The sequence below is a fragment of the Grammomys surdaster genome, unplaced genomic scaffold, assembly GCF_004785775.1.
Source record: "Grammomys surdaster isolate TR1022 unplaced genomic scaffold, NIH_TR_1.0 372, whole genome shotgun sequence".
In the NCBI taxonomy this organism is placed as follows: Eukaryota; Metazoa; Chordata; class Mammalia; order Rodentia; family Muridae; genus Grammomys; species Grammomys surdaster.
The window spans coordinates 7,373,083-7,392,782 of NW_021604791.1; the positions used below are offsets into that span (position 1 = coordinate 7,373,083).

Genomic DNA, 19,700 nt, shown 5'->3' on the forward strand with positions numbered 1-19,700 from the left:
GTACGGCATTAAATATGCATTTCACTGCTAAAGATACATAACTGCAATTCTCCAGGTTAAGTCTGAGCGTGGTTTCTTAGACGTCCTGAAATAAGTAGGATATCAAATGACACGTTCCCTAATTCCTCCCAAGTTGGGGTTTTTGATAAGCCCAGGAAATGTCTAAGTTATATGTTTCCTGGGCAGATTTTTTTTTTAAATAGCTCTTTCCATTTGAAAAATACCATAGATTTAAGCCACCCCAGTGTCCCCAACATCACTGATTGGCTTGTAGGCAGTAACTGTGAGAATTTGTTGCTCATGCAATTAAAATCCAAAAAACTGATTTACCCGGCAGATTGGTGATTTTGAAAAATATCCTTTGCACCACCATCAGGTCCATGTGGAAAATGAGAACAAAATGAATTTGAGGATCGCAGTTACACAGAACAAGAGCTGGCAGTGAACCCTGAGAGGCTCCAGGCCACAGAAGCTACAGGACTCGTCTTCCATTCATCTGCAGGCGAGTGGATCTGAGTAGAGGTTTTCTCTGGCCCTGCCCACCTTTAACCAGCTCCCATGCTGAATACAATTTGCCTGTACGCTATAATCAGCAGGCGAGGGAACACAGACTCGGGTCTCCAAATAATAAAAGGCCAAATGGAGAGTGGTTGAAAGGATGAGTTTCTGTTTTTATAACTCTGGGTTTGCTGGGGCAGAATGATGACACAGTGGGCATTCACAATTCGTCACCATCCTGGTTGGGTCTGGATAGAAGCTACAGCTCTCCTACAATATTGTTAGGATGAGAGGGAATGTAAACCAGCTCAAACAAGACTATAAACTAACTGTAACTGACTAAAAAAAATCTAACTAAAAGAAATATTATATGCATTGTGTCATAGAAATCCCCACTATAGACATTGTGGAAATATATTGCATTGTATCCCTTCTTACAGATATCTAAAAGTGGCAAGTGGGTATTTCAGCCAGTCTCAACTAGCTCAGGCTGACTTTAAACTCCATAAGTAGCCAAGAATGACCTTGAACTTTGAACCCTCCTGCCTCCAAAATCAGAGTGCAGAAATTACAGGAGTATCCTACCAAGCCCCTTTATGCTGGGAGTGAAACCCAAGGGATCTCCTTGCGAGTTAAGTAAACTTTACAAATTGATCCATGCACATCCTTTTAAAACAGAAATTTGTCCAATAAACAAAAAAATTAAAAAAACGTCAACTATATATTCTAAATGCCAAGCCCATTTTAACAACAAAATGTCACTTTAATGCAGTGATAGTCCCAACTAGATTATGAGTTTAACCTTGTATCTCAAAATCTCTGACCTTTAATTTTTTAAAAGACTTATTTACTTATTTTATGTACATGAGTGCCGTGTCTTCATAAACACCAGAATAAGGCATCAGATCCCATTACAGATGGTTGTGAGCCACCATGTGGTTGCTGGGAATTGAACTCAGGACCTCTGGAAGAGCAGTCAGTACTCTTAATCGCCGAGCCCCAGTCTCTGAACTTTGTAACTACTTAATTTTTTTTCTTAATTTGTTGGATGCTCAAACCCAGAGGCCACCTATATAGTTTCCCAAATCCCTGTTCTAAAAACACCATTGGAAAGAGCCCCTAGGGGCTGGGGAGCCAGCTCAGCGGCAGTGCTTGCCATACAAGAGTAAAAACATGTGACCAGAGTTGGGACCCCCAACACCCACTATATAAATTACAGACATAAGGAGGGAGGAATGATGGCCCACCTATAATCTCAGCACCTGGAAGCCAAGGCCCAGCATCCCCAGAGCCAGATGCCTGCCCAGGCTTGCTGAGTCAGCAACCTCAAGGTTCAAGTGAGAGGCCTTGCTTTGATACAGTGGGTCTCACCTTCCGAGTGCTGTGAGCCTTCAACACAGTTCTTCATGTTGTGGTGACCCCAACCATACTATTATTCCATTGCTACTCCCTAACTGTAATTTTGCTACAGTTATGAATCATGATGTAGATATCTGATGTGCAGGATATCTGATATAACACCCCGCACAAAGGGGTTACCATCCACGGGTTGAGAATGACTGCTTTAATACAGCAAGCAGAGTGGAATGGAGAAAGACATACAATATCAACCTCTGGCCTCTATACAGACTTGTGCAGCAGAAGGTCCATGTGTGTGTGTGTGTGTACACACACGGGGACATGCAAACACATATGCAGGCTACAACATACACAATCTACAAACAACAACAAAAACCAAAAACCAAACCAACCTCCTAATTTCAAGATGGAAATAATGTCTCTACTTGGATAAAGCCTTCTTTACTCAGACTTACTAAACTCAATTTATAAGATCCCCAGTGCTCTGTGCATCCCAGACGTGGACACGGGATCTGAGCGTCCATCACAAAGCTGCTAAGCAGGCTGCCAAGGTGCGCGGGCACAGGCTGAAATGTTATTTTTCTACTTTGTAAAGTAGGTAATTCATTTTGCCACATAATTCAGAGGATATTGACATAATGCCCACAGAAAAAAATTATGTACCTATTCTTGGATTAATTTAAATTCCTGCTGAATTAGAGGCGACCCTGCATACACTTATAAATGAATGGGGCTAATCTGATGTAAAAACACATCTGGCTCAAATGCAAAGGAAATTTCCCCAGAACAGAAGGTCCACAGTATAGAAACGGCTACTCGTGCTGTTGTCTGGAAGAGTCAGGGGGCGGCTTCATCAAAGTTTACAGCTACACACAGAACTCATTCCTTTGCTTTTCTACCATTTAATTAAAAAGAAAAGAAAAAGGCTAATCATGCAAGCAACATAGGCAACAAAGGCCCCTATGACTGAGGCAGGTGACTGAATTCTCTAAGATGTCTGGCATTCAAATAGATACTCCAACTGATGGCATGCCCCACAGGATGGATTATCTTATGAGACATGAAGGAGAGTAACAGTGACAACATGGGAGCAGAGAAAGAGGTTTACAGGTATTTATTGTTGCCTTTTATTTTTTCAGAGTAAAGGAGATTTGAGTTCTACGCTAACAGCTGGTTTCCATGTCTGTTTCCCTCCTATTTCAACATCTATAGCCATTCTACTATCTAGAGATCCTGTTTCTGTGAGGAGATCAAGGGCCAGTGAGATGGCTCCCTGGGGAAAGGCACTTGCCCCTAAGCTTGGTAACCTGAGTTCAAACCCTAGGACCTACATGGCGGAAGGAGAGAACTGACTCCCTTAAATTGTCCTCCGACCCTTCCATTCACACTGTGGTATAGACGAACTCGTGACTGACTTTCTATTCACACTGCGGCGTGATGGGCCGGTGAGTGTATGCACACAACATAAAACAACGGTTGGAAAAAATGTCACAACAAAACAATACTCATTCTAAGGGGCTATAAAAAGACTCAAGTCCGACCCGATCTCAAATAAATGCACCAAGTGTACAAACAGATTAACGTCAAAAGACTGGCAACTGTTCCCACCCAGAGTAACTACTACACCAAGACAACCTGAGAGCTGTTCTTAACTCAGAATGGTCCTGAGAAATGACATTGTGTGGAAGTCACAGAGCACGAGATACAGTGACAGATGGCGACTTCGTAACTTCCAGGCACTTAGGCAAGGTCACACGTTCGAGATTAAAGAAGATGGCTATAAACTCCTGACAGGTTTCTTTTCAAGCTCTGTCACATCATGTTAGAACCGTCTCCCTCCTTAATGTCTCAAAAATTGTACTCTGAGTGGGATTAAAGGGATTATGAAAGATCTGCACAAAGAGATAGGAGAGGGAGGCTGCCGAAGAGCACTCTGGGACTGGAAAGGCGTTCTCAATACATCTGCACTCAGCACTAACGAGTCAGGATATAAAATAACACAACCTCACTTTTGTTAAGGTTCATTCACTTTATCGCATGTATATGACCGCTTTGCCTGCATGTATGTATGTACACCAAATGTGTGCCTGTGCAGGGCATAAGATCCCCTGGAACTCAAGCAATGGGTGGTTGTGAGCCACCATGTATGTGCTGGAAACCACGCCTGGGTACTCTGTATGAGCATCCAGCTAATGGCCTCATAGAAACATGCATGTGCACGTATAAAATATAAACACGCATGCGCACACACACACACATACACACACACGCGCGCGCACACACACACACACACACATGTGTCTTGCGAGCAGTCTCGAAGAAGATACAAAATGAGGGGTTTTAGCAATGGGAAGCAATGAAATGTCAAAAAAAGATTAAAACTTTTGGAGAGTAAACATAAAATTTTCTTTTCATTTTTGCTTCGACATTTTCTGAGTTTAACAAACCTAACTTCTGAAGTTAGGAAAAGTTGAATTTAAAGACACATAGATATGACCAGCTGCATTGCGAAACAGCCTGTGTGTAGCCCATTTGCCAACAGTGAAGGTGGACCTGTCGAGCCGGCGGCCATGTCAATCACTTCAGACCATCTAGGCCTGATCACCCAGCCATCTGGATCACCCACCTGGCTGGAATCTCAGGGTCCTTTACCAGTGTGAGAGGAATGGCTGCCTGCCTTCAGGGACAGCTCAGTTTGGGGACTTGGAGCGAGTCTGACCTTGAAGATCCTCATGGAACAAGACGACAAGGTTGCAAGCATGGACTACGTTCCAGCCTCTGTGGAAGCTCCACAGCTTCCGAGAAGCAAGTACACAGCAAGGACTCCATGAAGCACAACTCTTTATGGCTTCAGAATCCAAACTACTTCCTCCAGGACCAAGCCTCAAAGTAGCACTCGAAGGCAAAAACCTTTTCAAATAATACCCCACAGAGAAACGCACTGGAGTTTTTCAAACATGACGATTTGGACACACGCTAGTTAGAAAAATCTTACACACACACACACACACACACACACACACACACACACACACACACTCATCCTTAATAGAAAGGTCGGGAATGCAGCTCAGAGGCAGGAGGCATTCAGAGGCCTTGGAGTTCAATCCCAGCATCAACAATCAATCAATGACGGGGAGGGAGAAAAGAAGACAGAAGTAGAAACTAAGTGGCTAGGAGGTTGGAAAATATCTCCCGTTATGCCAAGAGTTCTCGGAGCTTTGCTCTCATTGTTCAGTGAGGTTCTTCAAGGACATACTCCCTTCCAAGCCCCTAAACCAAGCAGCCCTTGAAGGCAGGCAGCCATTCCTAGTTTCACACTGGTAAAGGACCCTGAGATTCCAGCCAGGTGGACAACCCAGATGGCTGGCAGGCGGTCTGAAGCTGTCTACATGGCTGGCTTGACAGGTCCACCTTCACTGTTGGCAAGTGGACTTGCCATGTGATTTACATGCAGGCTGCCCAGTGTATAGCGGCTTCTATCTAGCCAGGCTTTAGCCATCTGTAACCAGATTTATCTATCAATGACCCAAAAATATATCAAAAGCGGTCTGGACTTTGCAAATGTGGTCAAAGGAAAACTTACTTTCTTGTCAAGAACCTTCATTCCGGGTGATTTATTACTTGGGCTGATTTTGATGTACTGCGGGGTCTATAAATAATCAAGTGAGAGCCCAGCAGGATTTAATTATTTGATGCAATGATTTAGAAATAATCCATTATTGGGCATCTCCTTAAGTTGTTTCTGGTGCCCCATTAGCAACCTTCCATAAATAGAGAGAAGCTGGTGGCTCTGATAGTCAATGTGGTGTGGCTCAAGCCATCACTGGGGACCCCAGTCTAGCGTAAGAGGAGCCAGCTCTATGGAAGCAACATGAGGAAGGTGAGCCCTTCCTGTCCCCATTCCTGTGGACCTCAGTAGCCATTCTCGATGGCTGAAGTCTGTCACTGAAGGTAATACCTTTAGGACTGGAGCTATTGATGACCCTTCTACACCACATATTTAAATTCCTGAAGCTGATGTGCAAACGCTATCAGATGCTGTCTGAAGATTTAAGACAATTCAGAGGTACTAGTGTTAGACCAAGCACCATGTCTTCCAGTAACTATATAAATAACTCCACAAGTCTCATGGATATTTGAGATTAAAAGTCAAAATAGATTTATAAAGAGATTTACTTTGCTGATTGCCCTTTCAAATCCACTAGAAAGTCTGTCCTCTATCGAAAAAATACAGACTGGGATGAGAGGAAAAGCCCAAAAGCCAAGTGAGGAAGTTCACGGCCTTTGGTTGTAGATCTGGCGGACACATAACTGACCTGGGTAGGAAGCACAACCAGAGGTCCCCAATAAGGGCTGCAGGCAGATAGGATTTTTTTCCAATATCGAGAGGATTCTGGGAGAGACTCATGCCTCATGGAGAAAGCACGTTGGAGCAAAGTTTGAGGTTTTACAATTACACGCTTTCAGCAGTTTTCACATGCCTCACCGTTTTCCCAAAGGGCACCGACTTTTCAGAACTAAGAATTCAACTGCTATGTACACCTTGAATAAGCACTCCCAGGAGGAGTTATAGTAACCCAAATTCAATGGGGGAAAAAAACAAACGAGGCTTTGTTTTATTTTAATGAAATCTCCAAATCTCCTACATGAGGAATTAGCCCCCTACCCCCACACTAACTACATTGAAATCTACATGAGATATTTTCAAAACAAACGGACTCTTGAAGCATTTAGACCACTCCAAAATCAAGGACTGTGCATTAGCATTTCTTAGCACTGAATCTGGGAGGCAATTATGCATTGTGTCACTAAGGAGCCTGAATTTCTGTGCTAACCCAGTGCATTTATTATCTTGACTTTTATTAATTCTAATTTTTGCAATACATAATTCCTTTCCCCCTGGAGGCTAAGCTTATTTACAGAATAAACCATGCATAGAATTACCCATAACTGTCACTGTTACTTGTGATGTCAACATGGACACAATGCGTCCCAAGGTTCTGATTTTAAAACACTTTTGTTTGGTGGCTTGTTAGAGACAGGTTCAAACACGATCAAACAACAGCTCAGGCTAGCCTTGCCATGCAGCCCAGAATGACCTTGAACTTCTGACCTTCCTGCCTGAGACTATAAGCACATACCAGTATGCTTAGGTTTGCTTTGTGCAATGCTGGCACATCGACAGGCAAGCCTCTTACCAACCGAACCACATCCCCAGCCCTCGACTTTAAGTCCAATGCAAACTAAATAAATAAAAGAAACCTAACCCATAATACAGTCGACTGCAACAGTACAGAGAGACAGGGATGTTCTTCACAAGAGGCGGACAGTTTGAACAAATATGCTCACTGTCAAAGCCATTTGTAAATCCAATATGCCCTGTGAGTGAAATGAACAGCTTTTGTCAACTTAGCATTTGCAAGAAACTGACAGAAATGAAAAGCCTTCCTGAAAAGCTTAATCTCAGAGGGCAGCGCCCGTTGCCCTGACCTCCTTCCTCCCAGAGTGATGAGGAAGGCATTCCATCAATGGCTCCCGGCTTGTCGGAGCACACAACTCTAGAAGAGGCCTCTCCTGGCAGGGGGGAGATCATTTTGGTATGAAGCGGTGTCCCTAGCAGATGTGATCATAACTGACCCTGCTGGGTGGCAAGGCCACCTCAAAAATCGAATGACAACATTTCTGCCCCAAGAAAAGTTGTAAGTGTACTGAGTCAGTGTCTCATGCCCAAGTGGCAGACAACAGGCTGGGAAAGGAGGGACCAGAAGGCCCAGGCAAAAAATAACATGATGAGCTTCTCAAGAGGCCCCACGGAGTGTGCTCCTATGATCTGCTGGCTACTGGTGACACTCAGAAGGAGCAATCTGAGTGCCCGACAAAACCTGACATGCTGTCCACCCGTTTCTTTATTTTGCCTTTCTAGTAGCTGGTTCTTATTGTATTTTCTGGAGTACTGGTCTACCATGGATTAGGGGTGTTAATACAGGTAGGTGAGAGAGGCCTGCTACACTCAGAATCAAGTTTTGCATGAACAAATTTTCACACTATGCTTGCAAAGATGCTGATTTGCCTACGGTCGTCTCTTAAATTAGTTGAATTATTACGGTTTTCAGAAGTAGGTAATTTTGCCCGTGTGTAATATATTAAGCTTCCTTGATTAACATCTGAATTAATCTAGAAATATTTGAATTGAGGGCCAATGAGATACCAAATAATCAAAACTGTTCTCAGGAACAGAAATATTAATTAACATATCCTTTGGAAGGAAGGAGCTCTGTGGTCCAGGGTCTAGGACCATTGGCTCCACCACCTCCACCTACATCCTTTAAGGACGTGTAGGATACATAAACAGAGAAAGGATTCTGGGAGAGTTAGCAACACTAAAGTGCTTAATTATGGGCCTGTGACACTTCTCCCCCTTGACATTGACTAGACCAGGCTGGCCTTGAACTCACAGAGATCCACCTGCCTCCGCCTCCCAGAATGCTGGGATCAAAGGCATGTACCCTGACACCCAGTGCAAGTGCATATTGATGTCCTAAGTGGCTATTCTCAGTTGTCAACCTGACTGCTTCTGGAATCAACTAAAACCCAAGCGGCGGGCACTCCTGTGAAGGACTTTCTTGATCAGATTATTTATAGCAGGAAAACTCTCCTTCAATCTGGGTCTTCTTCAGGATTCAAACGCAGAACAAAGACCAGGGCTCTCCAGAAATCCTTCTGGCCCTCAGCGTCAGATTGGGACTCCTGAGACAGTTAGCCTGGTGGACTGAATGAGATAGTCATTGCTGGACATTCTGTAAGGCAATCTAATAATTGTGTGTGTGTGTGTGTGTGTGTGTGTGTGTTTTAGCAGGTCTGTTCCTGCAGAGAACCCTGACTGATATATCTTAATCAGGAAACACAATTCTAGAAATACTGATACAGTCAAGCAACTCTAGACTGCAATAAAAAAGCCAACCAGAGTAGGGCTTGACTAGCTGATTCTTTTTCATTAACAAATGGACCTGACCACACCCAAATGGCTATCTCAGCAGGGCAGGGACAAAGTGGATAGATGTACCTGAAACCACTGCAGACATGCTGCTCTAGAGAGGAAAGGCATTCCCCTTGCCTCCACCCACTTCAGCCATCTACAACCCCCTTAGAGGCCAGCATACTGCCCAGTCTCTAGGTTAGTTTTATCGGGAGTCATTCTGGCTTGATCTGACATATTTGCACAGGCTCGTTGATGCCCCTGGTTGGTAGTGTTTTGGAAGACCGTGGAACCTTCAGGGCAGCAGGCATGGCTAGCAGAGGAGGTGACCACGGCGGGTTGTTAGCCTGGCTTCCAGCCTCAGTTCTCATGATTAGTCATGAGGTGAATGAGTTGTATGCTTCCACTGCCCAGACCAAACTCCAAAGTCATGCCCTCCCTACTAAGATGGCCTATGTTCCCTGCAAGCAAGAACCTAAACTGCCACCCTCAAGCTGCTTCTACACTCTATCACAGCAAGAAGTAACTAATACAGACCCACACTCGGGAGGGATAATTCTAACAGTTATTTATTGGACCATTTTCTGGAATATTCTAGTACATATAATGATGCTTACCATTCCTTGCCAATGCAAGCTGGACCCAGAACAAAGCCAAGGAGCAGCTCTGCCCTTGGCAGAAGCCGAAGAAAGCACTGACTCCTGCTTACATGGCTTCCCCCCACTGCTAAGAAGCATAGCCGTGCAGGACACTGGTACTGAGGTTTTGAGGTTCCCATGACTACAGACAACTGCCATCCACCAAACCACCTGCTGCCTGCTCCCCCAGTCCTCCTAAAGTACTCAGGAGTGACCCATCAAGCTGGGTCAATAGCATATCGATCATAGTGGGAGAACAGTCTTAAACACAAATGGTATATCACAGGCTGAAGAGAGAAAGCTCTGGTAAGAGAAAATTCCTGTCAGGGCTTAACAGTATCTCTCTCTCTCTCTCTCTCTCTCTCTCTCTCTCTCTCTCTCTCTCTCTCTCTCTCTCTCTCTCTCCCACCCAATGGCAAATGCCAGCTCCATTCAACATCTGGCTCTCCAGTTGAACAGTCAATAATAATACACTTTCTCTTAAACAGTTTCTAAGCTTGGCTCCTCTGTTGACTTCAAAGGCGGCCCTCAGAAATCCACAGCACTTCAACAAGGTCATGTGGCCAGTGAAATGTAGGACAGGGAATTGGTTTCTCTTCCAACCACCAAACCACGAGGTCTTTGTTAAGGTCAAAATTATCATGAAACATTATTTACATAGTACACAAGAAACGCAGCTCTGCAGCTGTTAGACCCACGGTCTGCAGCGTGCAATAACACAAAATAAAAAGATAAGGAGTCCGGCGATTTACTTACTGTTCACGTAAACATTAAATGTCACGGAAGCACTGGCATCAGAGTTGGACACCAGAAAGGTGTAAGTGCCTCCTTCTGTGCCTTTCAGTCTGGTCAGGCGAAGCTCGCTCACGTATCTACAAAGGAAGGGCAATAAATCAACTCCCTGTGGAGAGTCCGTCCTGGAGTGCATGTCTCTGTCAGTTTCTACTTGGAAAGAGATGCCTATTTAGGGGGAAATATTGATGAATCAGTATTACACTTCTACACACACACACACCCCACACTCATACCCGCACACATACACCATACACACACACACCATACACACCACACACACCACACCACTCTATTTGGGGAACAAAGGCCTGCTTGTGAAGATACAGAAATAGGCAAGCCAAGCCTCTGGGGCCACTGTCCCAGGCTACCTTCATGACCACTTCCTCCTCTGCCTGCACTGCTCCTTGACCTCTGTTCTGGGAACCCATAGCTCAGTAGTCTGCATACACCCTCGACTTTCATGTTGACACTTAGCCCTTGGGGTCCGAGCAATCACGAACTCCTTCACCCACTGTCCCCTGCCTTGCTTCTGTCACGCTATCTTTCTCCTGTACATCCAGACGTGTTTTCCCAGAGTCCCCAGGTGTACTTGTTATCAAAGTATCCGCTCTACTCAGGGACCTACAGGATGGTTGTAAAGAAGGAACACCGTACAATCCTTAAGCTAGTGTGAGCTCAAGGTGGCTAGATCCCCTGAACAGGCCATGACTGACTGCCCACACTCAGTGGCCTCGCTCCTTCTCCTCTCTCCATTGGTAGACAACCTGCTCAGGTTCAATCACCTGCTGCTAGACTGAGTGTCCTTATCTCAGCTTCTCGTGCAGGTGCCTCGGTCCTGTGTGTCTTCTGTGGGCCTATCCCCACGTCCCCACAGACCCTGGTTGTGGGTACAGCTCAGGATACTTTTCGTCTGTCACCTTCAGCCAAGAGTGATCTCGAGTGGCCAGGTACAGACAGCTCAGTGTAGAATTCTCCAAGGTCCCTTCTCAGCTGGTTTCCTGCTCCCTCAGAGTTTTCTCTCTGCATAAACCCCAACCCCTGACCTCCTGTTTCAGGCTCGGCTTCTAGGGAACTGAGCCTTTTTAGACAAAGGCATGCAAGATCCCAAGCTAAGGGTACCTCGACTCTCTCTAGTGTTCATCCGACAGTCAGCAGCTCCTGAATGGACTAACAGACTCTGCCTAGTTACCAGCCTCTTATTAGTCATTTGATCTTGGTCACATCACCTCAGCCTTCTATGCCTTGGATTCCTCTTCCCCAAAGACAGGGGTACTTGGAGTATCACAGGGTCGGTGAGATGACAAAGGTGCTTTCGTCACAAGCATTTGAGTTTGATCCCTGGAATGTGTGTAAAGGTGGAAGGAGAGACCTGACACCCAGAGGTTGTCTTCTGACCTTCACACACACTTTGGGGTGCACTGTGACCCTGTACCATTACATATCCACAGGACTTCACGTTAAATTTAAATGAAAAAACAACAGAGCTACACTTAAGGTTTGCGCTGATATGTGTAAGTTATATATGATAGAAACAAACAAAAGCACACAAGGTATTATGGCTGCTATTATTGTAATTACGATGTTTTGAAGATTTAATAAAAGAGCTGAAAAAAAATAAATCAATCACCTGGCCTGAAGCAGAATGATTCATAGTTGCTTCAGAGATTTAATAAAGTAGTACCAATACTAACTTCCCTTTCGTTCTAAGGAGAATTATTGTGTCCTGAAAATATGCTAGTCATTGCTTTGGGTTACCCTTAAAACGAGAAAAGTAACCCCCACATTCCAAATGAGACACTGAGTGGGCATCCGCTCAAATATGTGGTGGAAACGTTCTAAATCCACAGCAAAATGGAATTGTTGGCCAAGGACACAGAGGAAGCCCCAGATGTCCTTCCTCATGTGGCATCGTCCCACGCATCGCTGGGTCACCAAGACATGGCCTGGGAAGGTTGCAGGGAGACACAGGCACGAGTCGCCTTCTTACCTGATGTTACTTTTGTTATCAGATTTGACATAATTCTCCCCTTTGTTGGTAGAGGTCCTGTTCATATATATCCACTGCTGGTGCTCAGGTTTAGGGTAGGCCTCGTATTCAACAACCAAATCCACATTTTCTCCTTCGGTTACAAATACCGTAGTGTTCTTCCCAGGGAAGATGTTGATGAATCCTTTTTCTAATCGGAACAGAATAAGACAGCAATCGGTATTCACAAGTGACAAGAACATGCGACCTCAACCTAGAATCACAAAAACGGTGGCAAATGGTGGCCTCTGGTGTGGACTGGCACCACATGAGAAGATGCGTGTCAGCCGCCTTTGTTCTTCACCTTGTCCTGGATTAGGCAGGGCACACACTAAGTCTCAGATGTATACCTTGCTAGCAGTTCCCTGCCTCCGCTTGCCTCCACGATTGTGAGGTTCAAGCTCAAAATATTTTATTAAATAGCTGAGGAAGGCCCAGAAGAATTACAAACATAGTTAAAAAAAAAGCAGCACTGAGTCAAAGCAAGAATGAGATCCAAAATGTGATATAAAAATGCTGCAAAAAATATCATTTTACATTTCAAGAAAGTGATCGCTGGACCTTCCATACCATGTGTTGTTCGTTGTCACACCACTGGCCATCAGTCAGACAATGCTTAAATGTGAAAACTGGGCTTTTACTGCTTATAGGAGAGAGGGGTGGGTGCTTTTCGGAAGTGACAAAAGGAAAATATTGTAAAGGGCAGATTTGAATTAAGGTAACGGGAAAGAAGACATTAAACTACGGGAGAAGGACTGTTTAGCTAAACCAGCCATTAAAATACGGATAGCACTCTCTATTTATTAAAAATAGCAAAACTAATTTAAAATAAACCCAAGAATCTTGAATGTGTTTCGAAGAGGCACGGGGAAGCACACATGACAAACTGGCGCGCTACGTCTCAGAACCAGTTAGCAATCGAGAGTTTCTTTTTTTAAATTATCTATTTTAAGTCTAAATCCTATAATTTCCATTTGAGAACTTTTCTTAAAATGGGTTGAGAGATGCACGAAGTACTATTTGCACGGGTTTCGATAACTCTTGACATGACAGAACACTGGTGAAGTAAATAACACCGCCTTGGAGATGGTTATGTAATAATCCAAGAGAGAGAGCTTGAAAAAGAGCAATAAGATAATTGCCAATATTATTTTTATAGCTACCATTTAGGGGATGGTGCTTACCATGTGCCAAGAGCTGCCTCAAGCACTTTAGCACACATTTCATTTAATAATTATGACATTTATGCTTACAATCATTCTGGAGCATAGAGCTGTAGCCTCTAATTTATAGATGAAAAATAGGTTATGGGTTTTCTCTGTGTGTGTGTGTGTTTGCTGTCTGTGTCTATGGTACATGCACATTTAGAGTGTGGAGACTAGCCGGGTGGTGGTGGCACACACCTTTAATCCCAGCACTCCAGAGGCAGGCAGATCTCTGAGTTCGAGGCCAGCCTGGTCTACAGGAGTTCCAGGAAAGCTAGAGCTACATAGAGAAACCCTGTGTAGAACAGAACTCCAGGAGTCTTCCACTGAGTCAGAAATTCACCATTTCAGAAAGACTGGCTGGCCAGGGAGCTCTCAGGATCTGTAGTCTCTGTTCCCTAGTCTTGGGATTACAGTCAAAAGCAGCCATATTTGGTTTCTTATATAATTGCTGAGGATTTGAACTCTGCTCCTTGTGGGGAGAGCAAGCGTTCCTAACCACTAAGCCATCTCCCAGCCCTAGGTTAGAGATTTAGTGATCACTCCAATTTATAGGCAATACTTGGAATCTCTAATTTATAGATGAAACCAATGATATTTATGTTTAGATCCAGAGCCATATAGGCAAAGTCTAGCATTGAAGAGAAGCCAAGAATGGCTGCTTTTTTTAGCGTCTCTATTATACATTTTAAGTAAGAGAATAAGAATATGAATAAAATTGTATAATGAAAACTCAATATACAAAAATGTAAGCAAAATACTCAAATCTTTAAGAAGTAGCTATATACAGTTAGAGTTTAAAGTTTATTTAATTTCTTTTTCAAGTGCTTAAACTGTACTGTAAACTTTCAGTAACTTTGTAGTTATCTATATATACACAGAAGGTTGTCATTCTGGGTTTTTTGTTTGTTTGTTTTGGGGTTTTTTAAAATGCTGTTTGGTTGCCTAAAGGTTCAAGGTCAAAACCATAGTCCTGTGTCCTTCCTCTCTCTACTGAACCAATTTGAACGGGATTATTTTTAGTAATTTTTTCATCCAAAATCATCCAAAATAAAAACTGGAGTTGGGGCTGGCCCTGTCCTACCACCTGAGCCACAAATGACAACCCCCCGTCATTCTTTATGACCAAGTCTCTCTAGTGTTTGTTGGATCTTGCTATGTTAAAAGAATCAATGTTGTTCCACAAGGTTATATACTCAGATAACCACACAATCAAAAAAAAGGTCAGATTACAGATAAAACGTGTAAGCAAGGCTAGAGGGATGGCTCAGTGGTTAAGTCCTCTGTTCTTCCAGAAGACACAGGTTCAATTCCCAGCACTGACATGGCAGCTCACACCTGTCTGTAAGTCCAGTTCCAGGGTTTCTGACTTCCTCACACAGACATATATGCAGGCAAAAAACATCAACGAGTATAAAATAAAAATAAAACTCTGTATATTTAAAAAAATATATGTCAGTAGTCTTGAGTTTTCTGTAAGTATTAACTTGCCAATATAGGTGTTCTGATTTGACTATGAAGAATAGCATCATGTTAAAGGTTTGGTTGCTAGTGAATGGATTTCTAGGAAGGGTCTGGATCACCAGGGTTCTAAGTTCATCAATGGATATCCATTGTAGGGGTGCTATCTGAGGGAAATGGGTCACTGCGGGTACACCTATCTTGTGTCTGGCCCTTCCTGGCTGCCATAGACGAACATCTCTCTTCTGCCGCCTGCTCCTACCATGATGTTCCAGAGCTGTCTCAAGTCCACAGACTTAGAACACGAGCCAGTGAGCCTGCCCTCCTTAAAACCGTTAGTATGTCAGGTATTTCATCATCAAACAGAAGGCTGACAACACAGGAGGGTTATGTTACACAGTGGGACAAAGCCTTACATTTCTGTGATGTAAGAAGGATTAAGACTCTACCTTAAATACTGTCATATAAAAAGAAGGAATGCTAACAAAACTGTTATAACAAAGTTCTTTTTCAAGTGCTTCTGCATTAAAAAAAAAAAAGAATAGCGGTACATTAGCTTTTAGTCAGGTTTAAACTCTATTGCCTGACACTCCCATAAAATCTGTCTCATCTCGTCTCCAATGTGGTGGCGGGTGGAGGTTGTTTCTTCTGTGAAGAAATACAGAGAAAAGCTTGGGTACATTAGAAAGAGACATAGAAAAGCCCCTAACCTAAAACCAGGTCAGATTCTACCTTCTCTCTCTCTCTCTCTCTCTCTCTCTCTCTCTCTCTCTCTCTCTCTCTCTCTCTCTCTCCTCTCTCTGTCTCTCTCTCTCTCTCTCTCTCTCTCTCTCTCTCTCTCTCTCTCTGTCTCTCTCTCTCTCTCTCTCTCTCTCTCTCTCTCTCTCTCTCTCTCTTTCAGATGGTCGACAAATCTCATTCTCTCACCTATGCCATGTTGGATCTGAACCCCACTCCCAGTCCCCATGGAACTGGCCTTTCTCTGTCTCTTCCTGCTCCTGTCCCACAACCCACTCTTGACCCACGACACAACCCGATTCGGATTTCACAGCCACCGAGCTTTCCAGTCACACATTTCTAATTCTTGGAAACTGATGAATGGATTTTAAAAATCCGATTACATACAACAATATGCTCCAAACATCCTTCCTAATTGCTTTCTGGAGCTGAAGAGGGTATATCAACATGCTCCCTAATCAACTTAGCAAATTAGTGCTTATGGAGTTTAATATTTTAAAAGCATAGCCTTCTATTCAAATTAATAAATGGCTCACGATCACAGTTGGGGACAGAGGAGTACACTTTGTGTGTGATGACTCTATAATTACAAGCGAAGTGTCTTCTCTGTGTTCATCTGTTGAGAGACTTTCCATTAGAACTTGGGCAGAAGCACCAAATTTTTATGATGTTACTACAGGAGAAAAAAAAATCACAGAGCTCTCTTCCATAAATTACTGAAATCCTGGGTGGACCGAGGAGCAGGACTCAAGCAAACAGTATGTTGCTCTCTTACTGCTTACAAAGATGAGCTTTACCGTTCTACATGGGTGTTATCAAAGGCAAGCACCAAGAAAATGGTTGCATTAAAAAGGCTTACATGGCAACTACAACAAAGACAGAAAGAAAAAACAAAAACAGAAAAAAAAATAGGTAAAACCAAACAACATCCAGAAGACAAAAGCCAAACCAACCAACCAAACAAAAACCTATGAATGAAATATTTTGGGAAAAACCATTATTACTTTGGATAATTCAAAAATAACAGGAAGACTCTACACTTGGCTTCTCTTTAAGTAGTTGCCTCAAAAATAAATACTTGTGGACTTCCTTGCACCCAGAAGACTAAAGCTACACCCACTACTGTACAGAGCAGATGTGGTGAACCCGGGGGCAGAGGAGATCCTGAGGACCCTTCTCTGAGGCTCTCTAGGACCAGTGTAGCTTTCCTGATGGTGTGAGCCATCAGTGAACTTGAGAGCTACAGAACAGAGATGAAGAAGAGCAAACAGGCTGGAGAACCCCAACTCAGCACAGACCACAAAGGGACTAAAGCCAACAGCCGACAGACAACACGTTCCAGAAGACAGAGAAGTAGCCCAGGCTCTGTGCTTTACACATCTCTGAAGCCTGGCAAAGAACATCTCTGGTCATTGCAAAACTCAGACCATTGCAAAACTTGAACCATTGTAGAGAGGGCTACAAAGTGACGGAAAGTCAGTATATGCTCTGCTTGAGTGGGAGGGGAAGGTGGGCTCGCAGAGTGTCAGGTCTGAACTTCAGTGACAGTTCTCTTCTGTCTTTTGGGTAAACTGGTAGGATCTGGTTTTGTGTTCTGCTGCCAAGAAGCTCCGGGGATAATATTCATTCATTCATTCATTCGGTGATAATAAATTCTAAGAATTGGTTCTTAGAATCCCATTTGCATAAAAAGGAAACTATCTAGTAATTTCTCCTTTCACTACTGCCCGTAATTTATACATTCCCATAGAGATATTTACCTACTACTTTCAAGGTTGTTGTGACATTTGCTGATCCAAAAGTATTATTGGCATAACACATGAACACTCCGGAATCGTTAACTCTTGCTGAGCTGATAGTCAGCGTCTCTTGGCGTTCGTAATTGAAGTCACCCACATGCCAGCTATTGTGCTTTACCTGGGCTTGGATCTGAGGCTTTCAGAAGGGGAGGAGAAAAAAAAATATCAAAGATTACCATATAATTTATATTCAGGATCTTTCCTAAATTAAAAATAGCAGCAATTAACTTCTCCATATTAGCATTCATTATACACTGCGGAGGGGGAATAATAAAGTGTCGTGACAAGCCTGTCACTGGGACCCTTCATATCACAGGATTATATTGAAAGATAGTCATTATGAACGATTGGAAAATACAGGAAAATTCATTCCAAGTTCTCTGCGGTATTAGATTTTCAGCATCACCACAGAAGAAATATTATAGAATACCGATATGTCATAATGAGTCAGCACATGTTTGTCATATTAACATTTCCTTTATGTTTCCTTTTCCCCTTTGAGATTGAAATCTCCGTGTAGATGAGGATTGCTTCTAATTCCCTATGCAGCCAAGAATGACCTTGAACCTCCGCCCCACCTGCCTCCCTCCACCTGAGTGCATGGATCACAGGCACATGCCTTCATCAAGCCTGGTTTATGATGTGCTATGCATTAGACCCAGGGTTTCATGCATGCCAGGCAAGCACTCTATCATCCAAGATACCCCAGCCCGGTTACCCCCCTTTACCCTTTTCCATGTGTGAATCTAACAACCGGAAAAAAAAAACATGCAATCTTTTTATTAGCATTTAGTATCTTTAAAAAAAATAAAATTAGAAGCAGAATATGTACAACTGACTTGACATTCACCACCATGGTTTTCAACCCAATAGAAGTTTCTTAATGACTCAAGGGATAAGGCACAGGATGCCTACAAGACCACATCACAAGGTGTTTGAGTAGGCTGACCAGAAAGGACTGTGGCTCTGGCCTTAAGGCATTGTTCTTGTGATCCGTCTGCAGACCAGACATGGAGAGACGCTTGTGCAGGAAGTACCATGGGAAAACTTTAATATCAGCAACTCCACTAAAGAGATTTGAAGAAGTCTAACTCTGCATTCTGCACCTTCCAAATTTGATGTCATCTGCACACATTCCCATTACAATGGAGAAAACAACAGTATCAACTAAAGCAAGCAAGCAAGCAAGAACCGATGCCTGGCAATGACAAAGATAGCCAGCTATGGCTACATTGCCCTGCAGTGTTAGCCCAGTGGCAAGCGATGGCAATAGGAACACTGCCGGAAAGGAACTTGGCAGGATGCTAAGGTCCTCAGATCACCTGTGTCTAAAGCTCATAACAAGACAAAAGTTCCCTGATACTGACTGCAGTGACACTTGGAATGACACAAATATCCATTGGGTAAATTCGACAATAAAGATTATGTCTGGGTAGGAAATAAGAAAAATGATGACATCACTTAAGACAGTTCACATCTATAATGCCAGTATCTGGGAGGTGAGACAGACAGATGGCTACAGGTTCAAGACCAGCTTGGGCTACAATAGTGAGAACCTATCAAAAGCAAAGCATCAATCTTAAAGCTACAGCCATGTGGTAATGCACGCACATGGGAAAAAGACAAGAGACTCGTGGAAAACGTGTGGGCTACCTGGCATTAATAAGGACTAGCCACTTGCAACCATGGAGTACTTCAAATGCTGTAGTTCTGACTCCACATAAAATATATCCTAGATTCTGAATTAGAAGATGCAGAATACATTATTAATAACTTATGTTAATTTTAGTAGGAAATGATATTTCATATTACTGGGTCAAAATATGACATTAAAAATCACTTATTTTTGGAAATGGGCCTATCAGAAAATCTTAAATGGCCTGTGTGGCTCACACTATATTTCTATTATGCATACAGCATTGCTAGCTGCAAACACAGACAATGCCTTTTTCTTTCCTTGTATAATTATAGCTTAAGAATTTTTCTTCAGGGCTGGGAACTGAACGCTAACTCGCACAGGCAAAGCAGTAGCTCTGTAACAGAGCTAACGTCACATCCAGCCCACAGTATTTGGGATCCTATTACATTAAAATAAGCATACATAAAAGCTGATGACCCAAGATTTATTAAAAAGAAGAAAATCTGTTTGGGGGGGAGAAATTGATCGGGTCAAAGACACACCTGGCCTCGGCCTTTGTTCCT

General features: G+C 43.2%; 1 protein-coding gene across 5 annotated transcripts in view; it reads right to left on the bottom strand.

Annotated features, from left to right (window-relative positions):
* The window catches only part of Kit (KIT proto-oncogene, receptor tyrosine kinase), a 79,604-nt gene that overhangs the window by 20,335 nt on the left and 39,569 nt on the right, over window positions 1-19,700 (bottom strand). For 3 of the 5 annotated variants that reach the window (XM_028780735.1, XM_028780737.1, XM_028780739.1), the window contains exons 5-7: window positions 17,460-17,634; window positions 12,257-12,446; window positions 10,231-10,346 (exon numbers count right to left, since the gene is read on the bottom strand). In XM_028780735.1, the coding sequence (XP_028636568.1) occupies window positions 10,231-10,346; window positions 12,257-12,446; window positions 17,460-17,634 (481 nt within the window). The remainder of the gene's footprint in view (window positions 1-10,230; window positions 10,347-12,256; window positions 12,447-17,459; window positions 17,635-19,700) is intronic. The other 2 variants (XM_028780738.1, XM_028780736.1) reach the window with 1 other exon arrangement.